At 40.0% G+C, this 25581-nt stretch overlaps 1 protein-coding gene and 1 long non-coding RNA gene across 4 annotated transcripts in view; one reads left to right on the forward strand and one right to left on the reverse strand.

Annotated features, from left to right (window-relative positions):
* The window catches only part of LOC137648785 (uncharacterized), a 26516-nt gene extending 2762 nt beyond the window's left edge, over window positions 1–23754 (forward strand). The window contains exons 2-3 of the long non-coding RNA XR_011045703.1: window positions 1312–1408; window positions 22092–23754. This is a non-coding gene — a long non-coding RNA (uncharacterized lncRNA). The remainder of the gene's footprint in view (window positions 1–1311; window positions 1409–22091) is intronic.
* Glys (glycogen [starch] synthase) overlaps window positions 12652–25581 on the reverse strand; it is a 113507-nt gene continuing 100577 nt past the window's right edge. For all 3 annotated transcript variants that reach the window (XM_068381923.1, XM_068381922.1, XM_068381921.1), the window contains one exon: window positions 12652–15894. In XM_068381923.1, coding sequence (XP_068238024.1) covers window positions 15841–15894 — 54 coding nt within the window. In that variant the 3' untranslated portion in view covers window positions 12652–15840. The remainder of the gene's footprint in view (window positions 15895–25581) is intronic.

The following is a 25581-nucleotide window of genomic DNA, read 5'->3' on the forward strand; positions in this document are numbered from 1 at the left end:
CTCATCATCTGTCTTTCTTCTATTTATCTTGATCTCCCTTTTTATAGTATCCCAAATATCATTTGGTATTAATGGCAATGTTATCTACTTGACTTTTGTAATTTCACATGGTGAAGACCATGTATATTTGTGGATGTCTTTGTGCTGGAAAAGAGTACCTCCAATAAAAAAAATTGTTTGTTGAACAAAAACTTATAACTTATAAAAGGGGCTCCATTTTCATTTGCAACTTCGCCAAGACCCTCAACACTCATCACATTCTCTATCCCTTGATAATTCCTTCCAACTTTAGCATTGAAGTCACCAATATCAATTTTCATATGTCTCTGGGATCTCGTCTGTTAAGCTCTGCAGTTCTTCATAGTAATCATCTCTCTTTTCTTCTGGGGAATCCTTTGTTGGTACATAGCAAACTACGATACTCATATTGCACTGCTTTGATTTAAACTTTGCAAGTAACAACATACTATTTACAGCTCTTCATTCCGTTAATGCCTTTTCTGCTCTAGGTGTCATCATCATTCTTACCCCTTTTCTTCAAACTCCATCTGTTCTTCCTGAATATATATATATATATATATATATATATATATATATATATATATATATATATATATATATATATATATATATATATATATATATATATATATATATATATACTTTTTGGGTGGTAATACTTTAGCATGGTTTGTGTATCGCCAAGATCAGCAAAGCTGCACAAGTCAGTGCCACCCATACTAGGTTGGTTTGCTGTAAGCAATTAAACAATTCTCACACCATCACCAGCCTGTACTGACCAGCGTGATGTTGAAAACGGGCCAAATTCCAGACATGAATAAAGACATGTCTGAGGCCTTTGTCCTGCAGTGGACTAGAATATGCTGCAATTGTTGTTGTATATGTAATGTAGGTAGCAAGGTATAGGTATGTGTGAGATTCTCTTGAAGTATTACATGAATCTAAAAAAATAGTAAAAAAAAAAAATAAAAGTAAAAATAACTGAAAATTAAGGAAACATTCTTCAAATCCAATGAATATCACTCCTGAGGCTCGATCTTCCCATATAGATCTCTCTCTCTCTCTCTCTCTCTCTCTCTCTCTCTCTCTCTCTCTCTCTCTCTCTCTCTCTCTCTCTATAGCAGTTTTAGCCAATAATACATTTTAAAAAGAAAAATCCAAGTTGGACACTAGCCATAAATAAACTGTTGCAAACTGATTTAGTTTATTTCATCATTCAAAATTTGTCTTTGAGATTCCCACATTGGTGTATTGTAACCCTATGAATTATAATTTACTTTTTGTTTCCAGATAGTTTCCTAGTGTGCCATGGGATACAGAGAAGATCTGGGACTTGAGCCATAATCATTAGTAAGATGATAAAAAATGCTCGCTATGAGACAATAAGGTCAGTCAAGTTTATCCTTTACTGTGTAATACCCAAACAACAAAATTACAAACTATTATGTAACTTTTAGCCTCTTGCATAGATGAATAACTGGGTTATACAAACAGGACTGTCTCTAGTTAGGTCACTTGAGCTGTGCAAGTATATGGAAAAATAAATTTGCCATTCATAAATTATTATCCTCTGTGGATCAACCATGATAATTTTTCAGTGGAACATCATTCACATGAGTTGCATTACTTTATAACGTAGGACTCTAGGTTGTAGAAATTAGTATTCCAATAAGTAATTTGTATTTAGTTTTAATGATAGTGTATTAAAATGTGTTTATACAAAAATCATACTCCATGCATAACTGGATATGTATGCCCACGAAACTTATATTTTCCCCAAGTTTTATATTTTTTTTAAAATTATAAATTAAATTTCATTTATTCAAATAGAGCTAGCCACCACCTATAATCAAATAGGTCATTTAGTTGTTTTTAGCCATTATTTCTTTGGCTCGATTTAAATTGTTGTACTTGAGGTCTATAGACCATGGCTTTACTAATAACAGGAGCCAAAGCCTAGAGACCTTGTCAACAGTAAACCATTTTATTATTACTTGCTAAACCACAACCTTGGTTGGAAAAGCAGGATGTTATAAGCCCAGGGGCTTCAACAGGGAAAATATTCCAGTGAGGAAAGGAAACAAGGAAAAATAGAATATTTTCAGAACAGGAGCAACATTAAAATAAATATTTCCTATATAAACTATACAAAACAAGAGTGTGTCGGAGTGTACCCTCAAGCAAGAATACTCTAATCCAAGACAGTGGAAGTTGTTATTGGTGGTCTTTCAGGACTGTAATGCTACCCAAAATTAGATGTAGGTAAACAATCCCATTAATCAAAATTTTTTTCATGTAACTGGGTTATAAAACAAACATGTTGTATGCTAAGAGGATTCTCAATTGCATGAATAAATTCTTGCATGTTGGTACTTCAATTTAAAACATGAGGTTTCAGCACCCATAACATTTCTAAGGATGAGGCAATTAAAACATGAGGTTTCAGCACCCATAACATTTCTAAGGATGAGGCAATTAAAACATGAGGTTTCAGCACCCATAACATTTCTAAGGATGAGGCAATTAAAACATGAGGTTTCAGCACCCATAACATTTCTAAGGATGAGGCAATTATTTGACTCGTCCAGTAAGATTTCTCTTGTTCCTACTTGCAGACGAGTGAACTCTTATGGTCTCATGTGAAGTGTGAACTATACTGTCTGTTTATAGATGGGCCTATTCATAGAAAAGTCACAGGGTCTATCAGATTGATGTACTTTTTGCTTAGCACTACTCTCCTGAAGGCAAACATGCCTCTTAGAGAAAGGGCACTTTTAGTTATACAAAATAGAGCTCCACCTTCCCTATCAAGAGCACCTGTGTACTATGCCTCATGCACAGTGATAAGAAAGCTAGAGGGGGAGGGGAAATCCCATGGTTGTTCTCTCGTTGCCTCTTATCTATCTTTATCTGATCCATCTTTGGCAGAATCTGATGAACCAAGTTAAGGGAACTCTTGGTCTTATCAGCATCTCCTACAATTGAATGCTCCTTTGGTAACTGTAGAGTTAACATCCTAATCATCTTGTTATCATTACTTTTTTCACCTCTTCCATTTTCATTCAAAATTCTAAAATGGCTGAAGAAGTTTTTTGACTTCAATGGGGCACCTAGTCTTCTCAAAACCTGTCTATCTCGCTGGATTTTACTATAGACAGGTTTGTTACCATTCATTTCATATTCAAGGAATCATCAATCAATGGTAATTATAATCGTGACTGAATGTATAGATATCTTTAATAAAAAGAAAGAGTAAAGGGGATAAGTAGTTAACAGGTGGGGAGATAAATAGTTCGCAGAATGTATGCTATTTACAAGATTTCTCTGTTACATAACCCCTGCAAATGGAAGGGCCAACTGTACACCATTATTGGTTTTTTATGGTTACCCCTTTATTTTCAGTGATCCAAAAGACATCTGCTCTTGGGGGATATTGACAAATAAAGGTTTTGATGAAGTTAAAACCGTTTTTTTGGAGATGCTGTGAGATCTTTGAGGACTTTCCTGTGAAAAGCTAGAAGAGGGAATCCAATAAGACATAAATGCCAAAGAAATATTCTGCCCTGCTCTAGGATCAGTGTCACTGTATAAGGTAGAACCTTAAGTTCAGGTGCTATTGAACTCTGCACACTAACAATGCTGAAATAATCTGGCTATCGATAATACATTATCATGGAGAACCATCACTGCCGTTGGAGACTATTATGTGTGCACTAACGTTTTCTTAGCTGCCATCGTTTGTACTCAAAGTGAGGATCAATTGTTCCATTCCCCTGCATAAGGTTAGGGACGAGTGAGTGGCTAGAAGACCACCCAGCACCTCCAAAAAGGGTTTTTCCTTTGTCAGAACCACACTCTTGAGTTAATGTTCAGAATAGTCTCCAAGATCTCATACCAGAGCAATAACTGAGTAGACACATGTATCATCAAGGACAATTCTACAACCAAAGGAACAACATAATCATGTGTGTTTAGATGAGAAGAAAAGCTAAGTCTGACACTTGCTGCTTAAGGGAAAAATTCCAGAGCAAGGCAAGATGCTTGTCACTGCTTCTGTTGAGAAGCCTGGATGATGTGGCCCTTCCTGGTTTCTCCTTGTCGGAGTCATGAACAAGCAGAGTACCACCCACGTACGTGACGGACATGCATGACAATCATCATTTTGAATGAGTTTCATCTGATGTGTTTGTTGAGAAGAGCTATGTCGAGGATCACTTTTCTCTGAATGGCCTGCAGTATAGAATTTCAACAGCCTGAATTTTTCAGACTCCTATTTTCTGTATCTTACTTATAAAAGGGATTTTGACGTAGGAAAAATCTATTTCTGGGCGAGGGACCTGTGCCGCCCAGTGAATAAGCTCCTATTAGCACTTATTCTTAGGTAATTTACTGCTAAATATACCAGAGAAAAAATGTAAAGGAGTGCTAGGTTAACTAGCTCGCTCACCTATTGGTGTCGGTATAGAATTGGGCGTATAATCCAGAGGTCCCGCACTATTTAGATTCATCCACGACAAAGACCCCAATAGAGGAGAGCCGTTCAACCTCACTCGGCACCACCAACTCTGCATCCGCTCAGAACCCAACTCCTTAGCACCCAAAGTTTGGGGACTCCAAGGGAGAGGAGCTGGGAGGGTTCACTGGGCGGCACAGGTCCCTCGCCCAGAAATAGATTTTTCCTACGTCAAAATCCCTTTTCTGGGCTTGAACCTGTGCCGGCCAGTGAATATATACAAGAGAAATGTCACCAAACTTGCAAAATAAAGGAAAAAACATAAACATAAGGGAAATACAAGTTACTTTAATCAGAGATGAGTGCCAAAAACAGCTATAAGGGTATCTTAAAAAGAACATAAATCCACTTGGTAGAACAATTGACAAAAAAGGTAAGGTATAATAATGCCGTGAGTGATGATATATACAGATACTCAGGAGTCAAAAATTTACAAATATAGTAATAGTAATCAGGTGCGAAACCAACGAATACAAATAGGGTATAAATGAGGCAGGTAAGGGGGAGAGATAAAATGACAAGGAATTAACATGTGAGTTACCTGGGGGTAACTACGCTCCCTGCAGCTACTGTAGGAAATTTAAGGGCTTCCAAATGTTTAAGATAGTGTTTCTTGAACACTGACGGTGACTTCCACCCTGTATACCTGGAAAGATCCGTAAAATTCATGTGGTGAAAAAAGTTCACCGAAGTAGCAACCGCTCTGATATCATGTGCAAGAGGAAAAGAGTCAGGGCTAGCTTGTTTAATAAAATACAAAATTTGTTGCCTGATCCCTTTAATGGTAATGGTACCGCCTTGTTCTCTAACGAATAGAGGCCCGGAGGAGTTAGAGGAGGTCCGGGATAAATAAGACTTAAGAGTAGTAACAGGGCACAGAGACGGATCTTGCGTGAGGGGAACAATTTTCCAGGAGGACCATCTGTTCTGAGGGTCTTCGTTCTTAGCTAAAAAGAATTTGTTAGGTGAAAGAAGGACCTCTCCCGAAGGAAGGAACTCAATATGACCCGGGTCTCTTGACAAAGCTGCCAGTTCAGAAATTCTTGCCCCGGAAGCCAAACTCACCAGGAAAAGTGTTTTCCTGAGAAGGGGAATGTAATCACAAGAACTGTTAATGGTATCAGAAGCCAATTTGAGTACATCATTAAGGAACCAGGTAACCGGGGTAGGACGAGTAACCGGTTTCAGTCCGGCACAGGCTTTCGGAATTGAAGCTAACAAAGAGTCGGTTAAGTCTATGTTAAAACCCACTAGGAAGATCTTTTTCAAGGCAGATTTAATAGTGGTGATAGTATTGGCTGCCAGACCTGATTCTATTAAAGTTCTAAATAAAGTGACTGTAAGGTTCAAGTTCATACAGTGTACGTCTGAGTCTATCAAAAATTTAGCCAACTTTTTAACCGCAGAATCATATTGGCGGATGGTGGAATCCCGTTTATCTGATTCTAGGAACAGGGTGTTTTGAGGATCGATATTGGCACCATGCATGGCCGCAAACTTCATGAAGTCCATAAAGTTAGGGCGCTCTGAATGTTTGAGAAAGCGTACACAACGCGTGTTTGTACTATCTGAGACAGAACCGGATTGGGTATCGGGTGAGGATGTAGTCTCAACTCTCGCAGGAGAGGGTACCAATTGCTCTTGGGCCAGTTGGGTGCGACCAAGGCTACTCGTCCCTTGAAGGATCTCAGTTTGTCTAGAACTTTGAGTAAAAGATTCACCGGGGGAAAGAGATAAATCCTTTCCCAGATGTCCCAATTCTGTGACATGGCGTCTGTGGCGTAGGCCTGAGGGTCTAGATTGGGAGCCACATATACTCTCAATTTGTGGTTGGACTCCGTGGCGAAGAGGTCCACTTGGAGACCCGGAACCCGAGAGAGAATCCACCGGAATGACTTTAGATCGAGTGACCATTCCGATTCTAGAGGGGAGGTCCGGGACAAGGCGTCTGCAACTATGTTCCGGACTCCCGCCAGGTGGACAGCTGAAAGATGCCAACGGTTCGAGGCTGCTAGGGAGAATATGGCTACTAGAACATGGTTCAGAGGCCCTGATTTTGATCCGCCTCTGTTGAGGCAGCGGACCACCACTTCGCTGTCGAGAACCAGACGAAGGTGTTGTCTCTTGGATGGAGCGAGACGTTTCAGGGTTAGAAGAACTGCCATGGCCTCCAGCACATTGATGTGAAATTGGCGGAATAAGGGAGACCAAAGACCTTGAACTTTCCTGAGCTGAGAATAGCCTCCCCAACCTGATAGGGATGCGTCCGTGTGAATGATTAACTTCGGAGGCGGAAATCGAAGGGGAACTGACTTTGACAGATTGTTGGCCCTTGTCCAAGGTAGAAGTCTTTCCCGGAGAATGGGAGGAAGGCGGACTTTCCTGTCCCGGAGCTTCCGGTTCGCCCTCGAACGCCAGACACGATTGATATCTTTCAATTTTGCTTTCAGAAGTAGATCCGTCACTGAAGCAAATTGAAGGGATCCTAGGATCCTCTCTTGGAGTCGTCTGGAACTTACTTTGTCTTTGAGAAAGCGTTTGGTGTTCATTGCAATCTCTAACCTCTTGGGTTTGGGAAGACACAGAGTGTGAGATATAAGATCCCATTGCAGGCCGAGCCATTGGAACTTTGATTTCGGAAGAAGACGAGACTTCTTGAAGTTGATCTGGAAGCCTAGAGATTGAAGGTATTGGATGACTCTGTGAGTGGCTTTTAGGCAATTTTGGGAGGTGTCTGACCAAATGAGCCAGTCGTCCAGATAGGCTACTACTTGAATCCCTTGATTTCTGAGTTCCTGAACAGCAACTTCTGCTAACTTTGTGAAGATCCTTGGGGCGATGTTGAGCCCGAAAGGCATCACCTTGAAGGAGTAATTTTTGTTTCCTAGGCGGAAGCCTAGATACGGACGGAAGTGTCTCGCTATCGGGACGTGATAATAGGCGTCTGTAAGATCGATAGAGGTGGTGACGGCCCCACGGGGAAGTAAGGTCCGCACCTGCGAGACGGTAAGCATTCGAAACTTGTCGCATTGAATGGACAAGTTGAGAAGGGATAGGTCTAGAATCACTCTTTCTTGTCCGAATCCTTCTTCGGGACACTGAACAGCCGACCCTGAAACTTCAGGTGTTTCGTTTCTTGTATGGCGTTCTTTTGTAACAGGTCCTGGACAAATTCGACTAGGTCCGGAGTGGAATGCTGATGAAATCTGTTCGGTGGAGGAGGTCCTTGAATCCAACTCCACCCCAGTCCCTTGGAGATGATACTGAAAGCCCAGGGACTGAACCTCCATTTGTTGCGGAAGGCATAAAGCCTCCCCCCTACCCGCTGCACCTCAGTATTGGCTTGAGGAGTTGCCTCCACGTCCGCCTCGGAAGTTCTTTCCCTTGCGAAAGAATCTACCTCTACCTCTGTTCTGGTATGAACCACGGTGGTAGCCTCTACCTCTGTTATAACCCTGGGAAGAGCCTTGAGCCTCATAAGATTGGTTAAAGGCTGGAGAGGTGGTGGAGGCACCGGGAAGCTGGCTCTTAGGGAGCAGAACGGTGACGTAGTCGTCCGAGGAAGGAGCCTGAGAGGTGGAAGGCTGTGCAGGAACAGCAGGAGATGGAGGAAGAGGCTGCCGGAAAACGGACGAGCTACTCTGCTGTTGCCGGAACTGAGTGGAGGTATACGGGCGGAGCTTCTTCCTACCCCGGGCTTGGTAACTTGCGGGATCATATTTCCGCTTAGGAGTCAAACCCCAACGGGCTTTAAGGCTCTGATTAACTCGAGTAGCCTCTGCCAAGACTTCCTCCACAAGATCCTCAGGGAAAAGATTTGGACCCCAACAAGAGGACCGGATAAGTTTATTCGGCTCGTGCCTAATAGTCGCCTCAGCCAGGACGTGTTTGCGGCACCTACGTTTAGCAAGAGCAAAGTCATATAAGTCAAAATATAACGACTGCAAAGTAGCCTTATTGAGAGACTTAAAAGATACTCTCAGTATCATAAGTTAAGGCTATCGACTCCGTAGACGTGGCCAAGTTCAAAGTTCGACCAACATGTAGGCGGGAATCATACTCCTGTTTAATAAGGGATTCCGGGAGACGGGGAAGCCGTTCAATAAACATTACTGACGCACAGTCCGCTGTTAGCTTGCCAGAAGTAAAGGTGGTATGGACATTGTCCCAACACTCATTACCTGAAGGAAGAAGGAGGGAGATCGGATCCACCTCTCGGATGGGAGGCAAGGGCTTCTCCTCCAGAGCATATTGAAAAGCAAGCTCTGCAATCTTATTGACGCATGGAGTCACGGTATTCTTGTCCATTAAGAACATTGTGAAAGAACTTTTATGAGGCGTCAACATGGTATTGGTGCAACCTATATCATTCAGAAACCTAGCCCAAACAGATTGGGCTTGTTCCTTTGGGAAAATGACGGTCTCTTTGGGGACCTTATCCAGCCGAACCAGAGCTTCCTCGGTAAGCCTGGCATAACCATGAAATGGAAATGCGAGACCAGGAGGAAAGAATTCAAAATCCTCTAGTGGACGAGTACCAAGACCTTCCAACGTTAACATCCCGTCTGAGAATGGGGAATGAAGAGCCATGCGCCAAGGGTTATTCTTGGTAAACGGCGGAAGCTTAGAGGCATCCGGGATGAGAGAGCTTTGAACTCGCTCCGGAGCACCATGCTCTAATGCCCCAAGTCTCTGACCAATGTTAGAGAACATCGTGTCCATCTTGGCCTGCATTTCCGACACAATCTTAGATTGCATCTCCGACACAATGCGAAGCATGGCTGATTCGGAAAGGCCCGGGTTAGGAGCAGAAGTGGCGGATTGTACTCCCGGGTCGTGAGACTTAGAGGAGGAGCCGGAAGCATTAGATGACGGGTTTGTATTTGATTTGGAACTATGGGAAGCCTTGTGGGGCTTACGAGCTTTTGGCAAAGTTCTAGATATAGACTTATCTTTGGGGGGAACCGGGTGTGATCGGTGAGACGAATCGCAGTCCCCAGAAAAACCATGGAAAGAAGAGAGATCAGATGAAGAAGAAAGAGCGGGGCTGAGGATAGGAATCTCAGCGCCGGTAACACCTGCCTCACTTACCACCCTACCTGCATCCGGATCATCCAACAACATAGGTTCCACATCCAAGTTCAAGGAGGCAACATTGTCTTCCAGATCTCTGGGGGCATCCAACGGATCTTGTTCCTGGTCGATGAATCCCGCAATAGTGGCATCAATGTCGGCAATGATGGGTGCCGCAACATGCCTAGCCACAGCGGCTGAAGACTTGGCATTAGGGTAGATCATAGCACAGTAGTCTTCAGATAGGACGTAAGGCTGTTTCGATTTCACGTTTCGGGCAAATCCCCCAACCCACACTTTCAGTGTGGCCCGAGCCGCAGTCTTCTGCTCCGGGGATGCCTGAAATAATAGTGGGAATTACAGAAAGGAAGATTCCCGGCGGTCCTTCGAGACCATAGAAATCTTACTAAATAGTGTATGTATACCAAATAAAGGTAAAATAATTAGAAAGACAACATAGCCAACGGGACTCACCGAATCAGATCCGAGGGTGGTGATGAGGTCAAAACAGACCATACAATTATCAGGGTGCCAGACTACGATGTCTTCCAGCTGAACTCCGCAGAGGGCGTGAGACCTACACACAGTATGGCCACAAGGCTGGTGAAGAACAGCCGCACAGGCCGTCGTCTGACAATGCACCATCTATAAAAAGAATAGTATATGAGAAACTGTAATTCTCTTAAGTAGGGGCGGGTCCGGAGGACCCGGGACTAAACATAAGTCTAACTTAAGACTAGAGCTTAACTGTAATACTCTTAAGTAGGGGCGGGTCCGGAGGACCCGGGCCTAAACATAAGTCTAACTTAAGACTAGAGTATAGCTATTCATTCCGGTCGAGCCAGGATCATAAAAAGGATGCAACAAAGAATTAAGACACATGGTGTCTGATTTCCCGGAGCGAGGTTAAGCCCCGGACCGGGAAATAAAAGTACATCCATAAACCAATACATATAGGAACTCCGGGATAGTGATCTGTCATATATAATCATAGGAACTGTTATAAATTAAGAGGGGGGCGGAACCGTAGATAAGAACCACCAACAGAACCCGGAGGGTTTCGTATAACATAATAAAAGTGTGATAGGTGAATATAAAATAGGGTGCACCGGGATCCTACTCTGTTGACCGGTGGCCAACCCGTCTAGACAGAGACGAAACCGCCGGGACACCCGGAGGACAAAGTCCATAAACACTGAACTACCCCCTCTAAAAGGAGGGAAGGCAACGGTCCCCTAGGGGAGGGGGGAGAGAAGCCTAGCCACCAACCTAGCGAGAGGGGGAGCTTGGGGGAGGATCACGTGATACGGAGCAGCAGGGCTACCAACTGACGATCCCCAAACACTACCAAAACAGATCATACGGAGTAATAAGCACAAATATTCATTATAAAAGTAATAGCGTTGAAAAATATATAAATATACACATAAAAAATTAGGGCAAGGCATGCGAAATAATGAATAAATCCCGAAGGACAACATCCTGATGGCTTAAATAATAAAATTTTGCCGCCCAGTAACGAAGGTCGGCAAGCCATCTACGATACGTAATCTGATATCGGCCCTAAATATAAACCACAAGGGTTCTAAACGCTAAATAATGAATATCCACAATAAAACATATAAAAATTTAAACTAATAATAAAAATAATACACTTAGTAACACCGCGAGTGAAACTAAAAGCTCTCAAAACAGGAGTACCAACCGTAAACGGAATCGAGCAAGACCGAGATGATCGAAGAGAATAAACTCCTATAATTTAAATATTAAACGGTCTAGATTGCTCAAAACACAGCAAAACATAGCTTGGTACTTAACTTAGACGGTGTCTCCTGGGAAACCGATGTAGAAGCCATAATCCACGAAAAATAAGGCAAAAACACGAGAGCACAAACAAGCGGGTTACCACACAGGCGTGCTAAAAAGGAGTTGGGTTCTGAGCGGATGCAGAGTTGGTGGTGCCGAGTGAGGTTGAACGGCTCTCCTCTATTGGGGTCTTTGTCGTGGATGAATCTAAATAGTGCGAGACCTCTGGATTATACGCCCAATTCTATACCGACACCAATAGGTGAGCGAGCTAGTTAACCTAGCACTCCTTTACATTTTTTCTCTGGTATATTTAGCAGTAAATTACCTAAGAATAAGTGCTAATAGGAGCTTATTCACTGGCCGGCACAGGTTCAAGCCCAGAAAGGAGTATTTTCTGTATCTTGCTTACAAAGGAGTAAAGTTCCATAGTTCTGTCAAAGAGGTGGTTTTGAAATCCACGATCAACCCAAATCTTTTTAAATTATGCTCTCACCACCGAGAAAAAGTTCACTGTTCTTGGAAATGATGGAGATAACCCCCAACCTAAGTCTTACATTGATGAGATAGTTTGCCTCTACAACACTGACCAGCTCCTCCGTTTCCCCTGCAGTGTTTCCAATTACCTCTTTATTTGTGAAAAAATCTTGAACCAGGGATTTTGGACTCCACCTGAGCAGGGTTACTTTGCTGCCTATGCTTATCTCAAGGAAACTTGGATGTAGGATGAGGTTTGTTATGTGTCCATCCGTGATGTACATCTTGCCCTCAATGCCATCCATGGGGTTCATCCTCCAAAACTGGACCCATGACCAGGAAGATTTGACACTTTCTTATCACTTTACCATGTCAGGTATTTCAGTTGTATGGGTAGAGGGGCTGGTCATCCATCACGAACACAGAGCTGTCTAAAATTGGTTAGCTATCCTGTGAAGGTTGTCATATGAAATATTTCAAGAACCAAGAGGGAAACACTTATATAATAGGGTCAACAGAAGTCCAGAGCTCTCAATTGGTTTTAGTAGTGGTATTTTACAATACAGTATATTGTCCAATATCTTTGAGGAAATATTTTTTTTTTTTTCAATTTACAATTACAATTGAAGGTTAAATAATGGCAAATACTTTTAGGGCCTGAATAACCTCAAATACATCTAACTAGCTCAGATGAAGAAAACCATCATGTCACTTTTCATTAAAGAATAGTTTAGGCTCACATCATAAAAATAAAACTACAATTATAAACAATATATTTACTATACTTTTCATAAAAATACCCACAGTGTTCACATAACTGCCCTATTAACAAAAAAAAAATTACTATTTTCTAAATTACAGGACACAAGACTTTTTTTTTAGTATCATTGTGCAATCTCAAAATGCACAAAGCCTAACAAATCCAATCTCCTACATGGCATGAATTCAAGCAACAGTAATACAACAGAAAGTGTCACCAACTTTAGTTTAACTTCTCAAGAAATTTGTTAATTCTCTTAATATATTAAGTGTACTTGTTAATGAAAAACCTCAAAATTTACATAAAACATTAAAAACTGTCAGGAAAATACAAGACTGGCTTTTTGTGGGCAAAAGATAATCAAATTAAATAAAAATGATACAGTACTATGAAACCAGTTCAATTTAGGGCACCAACACTACTAATAGCTATTTACACTTTTTGCCATCCAGCACACAAAGCAGTCTCAAAATTCCAAGGCAGATTATTGTACAACTGCTCTTTCTACCTTTCTCATTACATTCTGATCAAACCTTATTTCACTACATAACTATATGGTTCAATCATTTAAAATTTAATATTTTCCTACACTGTCAAATGACCTTAACAAAGAATTTATTCAAAAGATACAAAGTCTTTCAGTGTCCGAACAAATTAATCAGAGTAAACTGCCTTTGCATGAAATTTCAACGAAAACATCAGGAGGGCCATTCCTTTCGTAAAGTACTGTACAGCACAGGGTATATATACAGGGTACGTAGTTCCAAGACGCCTTGCGCTATCAACTACATAACAGCCTCTGTGTCAATGGCGTACAGACTTCCATTGGTGCATAAATATACAGTATACTGTATAAACATTTCCATTTTTATGACAATATTTAAGCTTCTGACAGGAAGACAAGAACTGTTTCAGAAAACTTGTGGAGCTCTTTTAATGAAAGACGTAATGCAAATATAACAGCATAAAAATGTTCAATTTCAGTATGGGTATCAGTTTAACAGCCATAAATGTAAGAGATTGATTATTCTGAAACTTGACCATAAAATAGGCTTAAAATAGACATCTCATTATTCACATTACACTTCTAAATCATATTTTTACTTGGTAGAAAGTCCTATGAATACTGTATATTTTATTGCTAATTAGTAATAGCGATTTCCAAATATTTTGTGAGTGGCTTAGTTTTCAATCTATGCTATAATAAAACTTTCTAATTAAATTCCACTTTACAAATAATAAATCTAAGGAAATATTTACCCATGCAACTGTCAAAATGTACAGCCCTTAAGGCTATCTGAACAGCACTATTATATGGATATGGCTAGCACTTGTATAAATGAGGGTTGTATAAAAAAGGGGTGTAAATATTAAACTGTAAATAAATGCTCACAATATGACACTTGAGAGCAAAATACTAGACAAAGTAAATAGTATTCAGTCTATTTAAGGCTCCTATTGTAATTCACTACATGAATAATTAAAGTGGGACAGTTTCATACCTTAGAGAGAATTATTACCAAGATACATGGTCACTTGGATATGAAATGGACAGAATATTGATATTGTATAAGCAGAATGTCATGGTATTTTATATTGATCACTTATTATTAACAAGCAGTTTTATATAAAAAAAAAATGCTACATAGTTTCAGCATGCTTCTCTTCCAGATTATCTTGCATTGAGTAACCATGATAGTATAAAATCCCATTTGTTGCAAAATCCAAGAATGTAACTTTGTGCTTATTGACTAGAACTAGTATTGAAATAGTTTATAGTATGGGAAGAAAATGCTATGGAAACATGATTTCTTATGTTGCAAGTTATGCTCATCTCATAAAATATAATCATAATGGTGGCTCCTGCATGTGTGTTCTAAGTACGTAAAATAAATTGCAAGCGCGCACACACACATACACACTTATTATCCATAATGTAGTGAATAAATGAGTATGGCCTGCAACGGGAAACTGATCTTTAAGCTTTGAAATTAATTTTGTTTGATAGCTTTAAATATGAATAAGGATGTCCCATATTGACTAGTGTAATGGCATATACCAAATTATGGTAGTTATATATAGTACAGTATACACAAAAATAATTAAGACAACTCTAAAAAATGTTGTAATAACCCTTATATAACTCTAACGTCTACCTGAATCCTGAGAATAAAAGTATAAAATCTGAATTTCTCAGAGGATGAATGAGACCTTTTCACGAACCATTTGCAGCGTGCAAGATTTATTTTATCTTTTAAGTAAAAGTTCCCTAAGAATATCTAAAACAAATATTCATTCAGCTTGGAAAAATGCCTGATTAGCTTTCAGGTATACATAAAAACTCGTACCATCATAACTGTCATTACCTTGTATAACTCTCCCTTTCCAGTCAGATTTAAGTAAAATCTTTAGTGTAGATTCAAATATTAAGAGCAATACTATAGAAAATATATCAATATACTTGAATATTCCCAATCCATTTTTGTTATTTTAATTTTATAATCAAGACCAAACATTTACATTAAAACCAAAGCCCTTAATATGTTCATCAACCATCAAACAACAAATATGTAGGTGCTTCAAAACTCAAAACCACATAACCTCAGAAGTCAATCATACCAGAGCTCAAAATAAGTTAAAATCTTGTGCTCAACATTAAAGAATATCAAAATCGTGATTAATGTGCATCAGTACAGCTTTCATTGCTTATAATGAAAATAATAAATATCATTCTTGGCTGTCATTGAATATGGTATTTCACTATGTACAAAAATGACAAGATATTTGAGCTGGATATCAAAATCCATAATGTTACACAACCTCCAGTACTAAATGATTAAGTATAATCGTACCACTGTAGAACATTAAAATTGAAATGGCCTTTTCAATTTGTTTGAGAAGTACTTAGCTGATGGCACTTTACAGTGTAAAAGCCTGACCTATGATACAGTACCGTGTAGGAGCCTGACTGTTGTACAAAGCTATGCTTTCATGAAAGGATTTATAATCAATCAAATAATTCGCTAAGTAAAATCGTGAGTTTATTTTATTCCAACACATAGTGGCAAATTTAACTTTGTCGGTGTAATTAACAATCATCTCGTTGGAACACATGAAGAAACTCCGTAGAATCTACGTTATAACATATGGCAATAAGATTTCTTTAACTATTAAAGAATTTTAACACAATTTACCTGCTACTTGCAACACTGCCATTTCCACTCTGGACTCCTAGTTCTTCCAACTGTTAAAAAGAAAAGAAAATTGCGTAAGATTCTATAAAAATAATTAGTATCAAATTTTTATTACAGTACTTAAGATTTGTCAAAACTATTAAACACATTAGCCTTAGAATTTTGGTACTTCCCTTTTTAAATTGATAAACAAACATGGAGGGGATAAGGGAAGCACAAAATCACAGAAAATACCATTCATTTTAAAAGCTTTAAATTAGGTTAATGTTTCAGTACAACACTTTGACACTATTGTATGTTAAGGGCAGTGATACATCATACAGTACAAGTACGTACTGTTTTTGTTAATCATAATTCTATGATGAAGCACCTCTGTATCTGTTTCCTTATCTAACTGGCCTATTTTTCCATGTTGGAGCCCTTGGGTTTCACATCCTGGTTTTCCAACTAAGGTTGTAGCTTAGCTAGTAATAATAATCATAGTGAAATATAAAGTTTTCACTTGGACAGACTTATCGACATGTTAATCAACTTTGATAATCATAAGTTTTGCCATTTTTATTCTTCATACTGAAAGTGATTTAAAAATATCAATAATTCCCCCCCATAAAGCTTTAGAGGTAAAGACCAAGTATCACACTATTTTGCTTTAGCAAATGCTAAAACATGTTTCCATTTGAGAGCAACTTAACCCTTTCTGGTATTGATCACATTTACATAGGGGAGATGTTAGATTGGTTATGGTTTTGAAGCCATTCATTTTACTGGTTGGTAGTATATAATGGCAATGGTCTTCCCCAGACCATGGCCATGGAAAAGTCACTTTCTTCAATTTTTCACAGAGCTTCTAGCATTTCCTACAATAATTAATCTCCATCTTCTTTCAAGACTAGCAAGTTTGTTCAAGTCCCTATTTTTCATCCAAATTTGTTATTTCTTTCAATGTACAATTTTTCCTGAAAGGATATTGCTTCGAGTTTTCTAAGCCAGGGAACAATTATTCAGGCTCCTCTAAATGTATAGCAAGTGACAATTTAATTCCTTCATAATTCAAATCTATATTCTTTTACCTATGTCAATGCCTCTTATTCGAGACAAAAATATGGCGGGCTTCTTCCTTTTTATAGTATAAAATTTCTTCAGCTAGTCAAACCAGTTCCTATACCACTATTTCCCATCTTAAAGGCAAGAAATATAGTGAATACTCAAATTCCTATTCCCGAACGATTACCAAGAAAAGAAATCGGTGAGCTAGTATCATAAGATTTATTGTTTTGAATTAGGGCTTTTCTTTGTGTTCAAGTTATTGTCTTTTAGGATGAGATAGATTTCACTATTCACAGTTTAGAAGTTGCCTTAAAATTACTGTATATTCTCTGAATCAACAGACTAATGACTGTACAGTATTTTATATGAATTGATATGGTGTTGATCTTGTCTGGGAAGGCTTGAAATTTTCATTCATTGCAGTCTGACTTCAATTCTGCTAGTTGTTTAAGTTAACTTCTTATGCTTTCATGGTAGCTCTGCAATTTTAGACAGTATATTTTTCTAACTAGATTGTGACAAATTGTATGCAAGGCTAGTGTTCAAATTCAGGTAGTATCCTACTCATCTTCTCTTGGCTGAACAGTTATTTGTTCCTACACTAATACAGTGCATCTGGAAATCTCAGCAGTTAAAACTTATAACAAAGTATTGGCAGTAGCCGGTACAGTAGTTACCAGCTGGTGGCGGGAAGCCACCTCCCCCCTGGCAAACTGAACAGTCACTTTGAAACCTGATACTTGTCATATTCAAGTCTCTTGCTCCTCAGAGCTGCAGGTCTTTCTAGTCTTGTTGCACTGACAGTTTACAACAGCATGACCCTTGTAAGGTGCTATAAATGACATCATCTTCATTAGATCCTCATCCTCAAATACATAGACGACCAAGAACCACTAAGATGCATTTCAGATGGTGACAACTATAGGCTGTTGCCAATCGCGTTTGTGTAGAGTCATTCTTTTAGAAATGCAGAATCATCTTGGGAGCATTCCTCTTCCAGACAACCACCTTCTGAACCAGAATCTCCTAAGGTGTTATTTGAGCAGGAGTGACAGAGAACCCTTGTTTACCTTTGTCTGGGGCCAAATCTACAGTTTTTAGTTCACCAGGCATCTAACCAGTGGGCCAACTGGATTCTGAAGAAGTGAGATGCTGTAGTGTCCATCCAGTTTCACGAAGCAAGTGGATCACACAGAGATGTTGAATCTTAGAAATTCTTCTCTTAAACAACCTTCCCCTTTCCCTTGGAGCTGGTAGAACGAAAAGTGGAAAAATCTAATCAAGATTCGCTTCTCCACAGAGTTACTGTATCTCACTTTTCTCCTCCTAAACACACTTCTAGACCAGCTCCAAGACTGGAATTGAATAGAAATGACTTAAAACTGCACCATTGATGTCTTGGAAGCCCAATGATTCTGGTTAGCCATTTTGTCCTACTTGTTCTTGTCAGCTGTTTTATCCTACTTATTCTGGTCAGCCATTTCGTCAGCAAATGGCACAGAACCAGAATCGAAGAGGGAAAGGTAAGCGAGGCCCTCATTCACACTAGGACCAGCACTTTGACAGGGCAGAGCAGTGGACAGCGGATGTTCTTCATTTCGGATACTGCCTCACTTTCACCAGCTTTCACCCTCTCATTCCAGCTTCATTGATGTGGTCCTTTTATCAACCAGGATCGAGATAAGACCTTGCTTTTCATTCAGATGGGCAGACTGTGTTGCTAAAGGGCACTCTAGAATAAGTTGAGGATGGGTCCCTGGGTTTCTTCAGCCGTATGTTTTTGGTCAAAAAAGGACTCTTGAGAATTTGAGACCCATCATAGACATCTCAGCCCTGAACAAATTCATCTTCCAGACTCTGTTCAGGATGGAGACACCCAGCATGGTCAGAAGGTAGTGAGGAAGAAAGACTTTATTCCATCATCCTCCTTATGAGGGGGAGGATGAATATTTAAAGGCAAACCCATCAATTTGTATATGCCTTACTTGACATACTCGCTAGTAAGAGTGTGTGATTTTCATTTGCAACATTCTATGTTCCCTGGGCAGTGGACCTGACAGTACTCTCGACCCTGGTTCATGAATTATTTAGGATGCTATTCTCAGCACCTTATCAGGTACGAGCATACCTATCCCAGGAATTTAGCCAGCCAGTTTGGTAATAGGGACGTCCCCCTATATAAGGATAAATCTGTTAAAGGATGAAGGTTTGTATTTGTGTAGGAAAAAATCACATTTTAAAAATAATTTTTATCATTCATACCTAGACAAACCCAAGTCCTTTAACTGAACTTCCTGCCTTCCCCTCCGCTAGATTCCAAATGCAGTCAAAGTTACTGTTCAAAGTATCGGAAGAGGCCACCAGCCATTAATTACTGGGTACTGCTGACATCTAATTATAAGTTTTAACTGCCAAAGTTCTCCAGCTGTGCTGAATCTTTTCCTATTAAAGGACTCAGATTGTATAGTTAGGAAAAATACAAATTATTGTAAAAATATGTGATGGTTGTGGTTTTCTTGTGAGCTGCTCCTTACTGTCTATGTTCACTACCTTCCCAGGAGTGTAAATGCTAGACCATTTTATATTATACTGTACCACGTTGATATTTGCAGTTTGGTCCTAACCACTCATGGTCTCCTTTCTTGGACATGTCAGGCACAAGATTGGTCTACAAATTCTAACTTTTTGATAGCCTATCCTGACCAGTCTCTTATCAGTCAATCTCCCCTTGACCAGTTACTATAAATTCACTGGTAATAATGTATTTTTCCCTGCACTGATACAAACATTTGTCCCTTCATAGGAGTATGATTTCAGCGAAGCTGCAAACTTGGCTATTAAAAATTATAATGAGGTATCTATAGTTGCTGGCAGATGGCAAGAAATCCCTCCTCCTCTACATGGGTAAGCCACTTTGACTTTAGCCGCTGAGCAGTACGAATGCACTCTGGGTCTCCCTAGCTTGGCTGATTTCATCTTTTTTTCTTTGCAGAGTGTGTTTGCTTATTGAGGAATGAAGAAACTGCCAAGTCCTAGTGAGGACTTACCGCAGTTTTTCCGTCAATGGAATGCCCTCCAAGCATAAAGAAGGTCACAGTATCTTTAGAGCCAACATCAGTCTCTTTATGTAGTGAAGGGCGAGGATCACCTGATTCACTGGGGTACCTCACTAAAAATCCCTCGCACTTCGCCGGTGGATACGGAAAATCTGGGTTGTTCTGTTTAAGGGGTAGAATACTAGTGGGTGAAAGAAGAGAACTAAAGGATTCCTTGGGTCTCGAGGAAGACCCCGTAAGTGAAGAGTCACGCTTCACCATCTTCTTTCTCCTCTTGCCGTATTCTATCCATTGCGGCGATGACCATTCATTAAACTCCTTACAGGGGGAATGCCACAAGCAGTCATGCCCTCTCCTTTTGCCCTGATCTGGGGATCATGGTAAACCTAGAGAAGTCTAACTTCATACCAAAGCAGAGGGTGTTGTACACGAGAATGCTGATAGATACTGTACCTTGGTGGCTAGAGTTTTTCCATCTGACAATTGCATCAGCAGACTGAGGAGGGTAGCACAACTTTTCAAGTCTCAACAAAAATTGCTGGCTCAGCAGTGGGCACCACTTCCTGGATACCTCTTGTCTTTGGAGAAGCTAGTAAAGTGCGTCTATACCAGAGGTCCCTACAATGATGTCTGAAGAGATGCTAGAGAGCAGCCACCATCCTGCCTCTTCATCTCTGAACTAAGATGTTCGGGACAATATAACCTGGTGGGTAAAGGGTAAGAACCTCATGAAGGGAATTCCATAAGTACTCTCCTCCAGAATTGTTACTCTTCAGAGATACATCAAAGGAGGGATGGGGAGCACACCCAAGGAATCAGATCACCTTAGGGTGCTAGTCCAAGGAAGAGGAAAGCCTGCACATCAACCTATTAAGAATTAAAGGCAGCACTCTTGCCATTGAAATCATTCCCACACTGTAGTGTTGATGAGTGACAACACTACTGTAGTGGCATAAGTCAACAAGCAAGGTTGCCTCACACCCCTACCAGCTCGTCACCTAATACATAGCCTGTATCTACGTACAGAACTGTACGGTATTTTGTATACACAGTAGGTTAGCAGTTTTTTTTATGAATGTCAATAAAGTCACTTACTGTAACATAAAAAGATAGATAAAACAGCACAGTTCCCGTACAACGGCTGTAATAAAAAGATATATAAAACAGCACAGTTCCCGTACAGCGGCTGTAATAAAAAGATAGATAAAACAGCACAGTTCCCGTACAGCGGCTGTAATTTAAAAAGATAGATAAAACAGCAGTTCCCATATAGCGGCTGTAATAAAAAAATAGATAAAACAGCACAGTTCCCGTACAGCGGCTGTTACCATTTACAAAGTTCTAGAAAGTTCTATCCAGCAAAATTTAGTGACTAATCATGTAATCTATTATATTAACGTTCAGTATTTAATAAAGTTCTATGAAGTTCTATGCAGCAAAATTTAGTGACTAATGATGGAATCTTTAATAGTAGCGTTCAGTATTTAACGAAGTTCTATGCAGCAAAATTTAGTGACTAACGATGCAATCTTTAATAGTAGTGTTCAGTATTTAACGAAGTTCTATGAAGTTCTATGCAGCGAAATTTAGTGCCTATTATGCAGCGAAATTTAGTGACTAATGATGCAATCTTTAATAGTAGCGTTCAGTATTTAACATGAAGTGTACATGTATACACACTCTCACATGCGCAGTACGTAACAAATCCTTTACGCAACTTGACATTAGTTGCTTGACAAACACTTGTGGGAGATGCCTTCAAGATGGACACTAGGAGAATGAGAAAGTTGGCCACAGAAGTGGTATTGCGCAGGGAGGAAAGCAGCACAAAGCCTGGGTTCTAAGAAGCATAGGTGGTTTGAAAATATGTCTATGCGCAACAGTCCTAACTAAAAGGTTCTGCTAAGAATGAAACCTCCAAGTCAAAATCCGCTGACTGTAGAGTCACTGTCGGATGAGTACCAGGATGGGATTATTGTGTTACTATCAAAATGTAATTTAGATGTGATTTAGAAATACAAAAGAAGAAATGAGAAATAAAAAAATCATATCCATCATATTATTTGTTTCTATATTTTAAATTCATTTGTGTAATATGTGCAATTTCCATGTTTCATTTCATAATAGATTTTCTGCATTTTCAGAGTGGAGATTGTCACCTGTCCCGGGCTGGATTGTCCTCTATATATCAGACAGTTAGAAGAATGAAGGTACTGTATGTGAGCACCTGCTCCTCTGGAAGCAAGGAGAATAGGAGGGTGGAATGTCCCAGGCCCCCCGGACAGTGGTTAGCAGAAGGAAGGTATGTGCGTACCTCCTCTGGAAACGAGAAGTATAAGAGAGTGGAATGTCCCAGGGCCCCTGAACAGAGGATCAATTATTTGTTATTCTATTATCATTATGTTTGACTCTCGTTTAGATCTGTAGAATGTGTCCCATTACAAGAGCAGGGGAACAAGTGATTGTATCATGGAATCTTCTCCACGGTTGGAAATTTCTACTACTGTACTGTATTTAGTAGATTCAGCATTAACGGGTAGGTCGAGCTACCCTTTGGCATTGAAGGTCGGTATATAATAAGCTGGCAACTAGATAACAGGAACCCTTTCTGAGGGATTCTGTGTGCATAAAGTGATATACTTAATAAAAAGAAAAGTATTAACCGAGTATAAATTAGTTCGATAGCATAGGACACCTGTATAGTACATGTTATGATTATCAGAGAAAATTACTTGCTAATAACATAGGATTAAATTTGCTGTCCAGTCGATCAAAACGTTCTTTAGTCCTTTGTAAAGAAGTTTTAAATTTTTATCAAGCAACAAAGTCCTTTTCATTAATCAATATACCAATTGAGAATTACAGTACAGTGACAGTTGTTCAAGAGAGCTAAAGCCAAGCTATAATGATCCTCATGCTCTGTGTCACGTGCCGGTTGAAAGGAATTGTTGTTTCAATAGCCATTGTGAATATTGTTGTTCACTTGCATTCCCCTTATTCTCAAGCTTTTCCCATCGAAACCCTTGATTTTCTGTGATCCAGTTGGCTCTATATGACCAGATTCAGAGATAGAACACCAAGCTAGTAGTCTAGATCCTAATATCCTTCTGGCTGAAGTAAGCACTTGTGACCAACCTTTTTAAGATATATTAACTATGTGCCTTATAGGAAGGTTCCTGTTGCACTTATTCAAATCTTTGAAATGTTTTGCTGAAGCCAAGAAGCGGTTGCACCATGTTTCGAGTGGCAGTGTGGATCAGGTGCATAATACTTCTCAAATTTTCATTAGCAGTGTTAATATGATTGCTAGTGCCTCTACTGTCAAAGCAAGTCCCTTGCCAGACACAAAGTGTGGTAAACAAATGGGAAGGCTTGATGACTCCAGTGTTGTTGATTCCACAGAACACAAACATGAAGGTGGGGATGAAGCAGAAGAGGCTGAATCAAGTGAGGTATCTTCAGTTTCAGTCTTTGAGAAAGCTTACTGCAGAACTGTATCTGAACAGAAAGGTCCAGGTAAGTGCTGATAGTCTTATTCTGTAATATCTTCCAATTCTCCTATTATACTTTGGAGGTGATATACTGTACTGCATATTGTACTCTGAAGTTTTCTCATTTTTGTCAATAGTTGTCCCAGGTGGCAAATAAGCCCCATAATTTTGTTTCCTGTATTTTGTTAACACCTCATCTCACTTAAAAGCATTCATTAATTTAAAAACCAAATAAAATGTCCATTCTTGTAGTTTCCCCTAAACAAACTAGTTTTTTGGGGTCAGGCCATGTCGTCCTGATGGAAGTTCCTTTAAAGTAGCTTCCTAGGGTATATTTGACTACAGTGATATTCCCAGAGAATTTAACCTTAAGGTATCCAGAATTCTAATTCCTGGCGTGAATATCCCTAACTTTTACCTTTAGGGATATCGCATAATATCAGAGGACGTATTCTTGACAGGCCACATAGCTATCTTCACCCCGAATAGCGTTTACGCTTCGAGAGGGAAAGTGACAAGAATAAAAGGGGAGCCATTATTAAGGCACCACTCCTTACTGTTTTGAGTACCTATATGACATCATATCCGACCGCCATCTTGTTATTTCTTCTTTCGTAGCGCCATAACTCGGTGATTTTCCTGTGTTCTCTCGCTATTTTGGAAGAATTTTGGATTTATCATGCTTTCTCCAACCTCACCTGCCTCTGGAAAGTTGAGTATTGATTTTTACATTGTATAAATGTAAGCTCTTGCCTTATTATTTACGAATTAAAGTTAAATTATCGTTGCAAGAGCTGTTGCCTAGCCGGAGGCGTCATGGACGCTGTTGTTCATAATGCACGAGTCATTTAGTTGGCCAGAACGACCTTCCCGGCCTTTATAGCTTAAATATCTTTAGCTATTTAGCCTTCATTGCTAGGAATGCTTTATATTATGCCGATAGTATTAATTTTAGCTTCAGCGATTAGGTAACCGAACCTATTGATGCTAGGCTTCCTAGCCAAGGCGTTCAGTTTTAGTACTAAATGCATGATATAATAGACTTTCCTAGTGTTATGATTTTAATGAAGCTTTAGGCAAATTTTATACAAGTAAGATATCTATATAAATGCATAATTTCCTCTCCCAAGATAGTATACGAGAGAGTTTCAGTGATTTAGGTGATCGATTCTCACTGCCTCTAGGCTATTAGCCTAGTGGCTTTAGTATACTGTATTTTCATACATGTCCCCGTTTGCTCTTATGTATCGTGTTATTTAAGTAGAGATAGATATCTTTTAGGCTTTTATAGGACGATACTAGTCTCCTTTGGAGATTTTAGAGCAATCTCTTTCCCTCTGAGTTAGCCTAGGCCTTACCCTAGTCAGTGATACCTTGAATTGCATTCAGGTAGAACTAGGCTAGGGTTTTCTGTCCTCCTCTGTAACTGCAGATGCAGGTTTTTGGGATTGGTCAGAAACTCAGAGTATTGGTCTGTGGTCAAAAGCTGTCTGGCAGGGTGAATGACATTCCCCTGTTGGGTTAGGCTACCGACATAGGAGGCTAGACCTCCCTAGGCTACACCTGAAGGTTTTGTATGACATACCTTCTCCCTGTGGTCTAGCAGACTAGTCCTGTGCCGGCGGACCCTAGGCTGAAGAATAGAATTCTTCACCTGCTTAGGAGACATCGGCACTAGAACTCTGTTCCCTCAGGTTTAGGGTGGAGGCGAGGGTGCTGCCTACCCCTTTACTATATGAAGTTAACCCTAGGCTACAGAATAGAATTCTCTAGCCACATGGGATAGCTCTATTACTGGAACAGAGTTTCGTTAGGTAAGGTAGGACAGGCGGTACTGCCGGCTCCTTCCACACCTTATAGGACCCTCACTCCTCCCCATTCTGTCATTTAGTGAAGGCCTAGCCTTCACAAACTCTTGGCCATCATCCTACAATCGACCCAGTTGCCTGCAGATTGTGGGACTGGCTCGGGTTTTCTGTCTGTAGCTCGGCTGTGCCGGCTGCCAGCAGAAGTCTCTGTTCTGTTGAGTATTCTTCAGCCCTCTCTTGGACTGCTATCCATAAACCTTGCCGGCAGGGACCGGCAATGTTATGGATGGGTGGAAGCTTGAATGTTACATTCTCCCCTTCCATTTGAACCCTCA

This window comes from Palaemon carinicauda, chromosome 10, assembly GCF_036898095.1.
Source record: "Palaemon carinicauda isolate YSFRI2023 chromosome 10, ASM3689809v2, whole genome shotgun sequence".
Taxonomy (NCBI): Eukaryota; Metazoa; Arthropoda; class Malacostraca; order Decapoda; family Palaemonidae; genus Palaemon; species Palaemon carinicauda.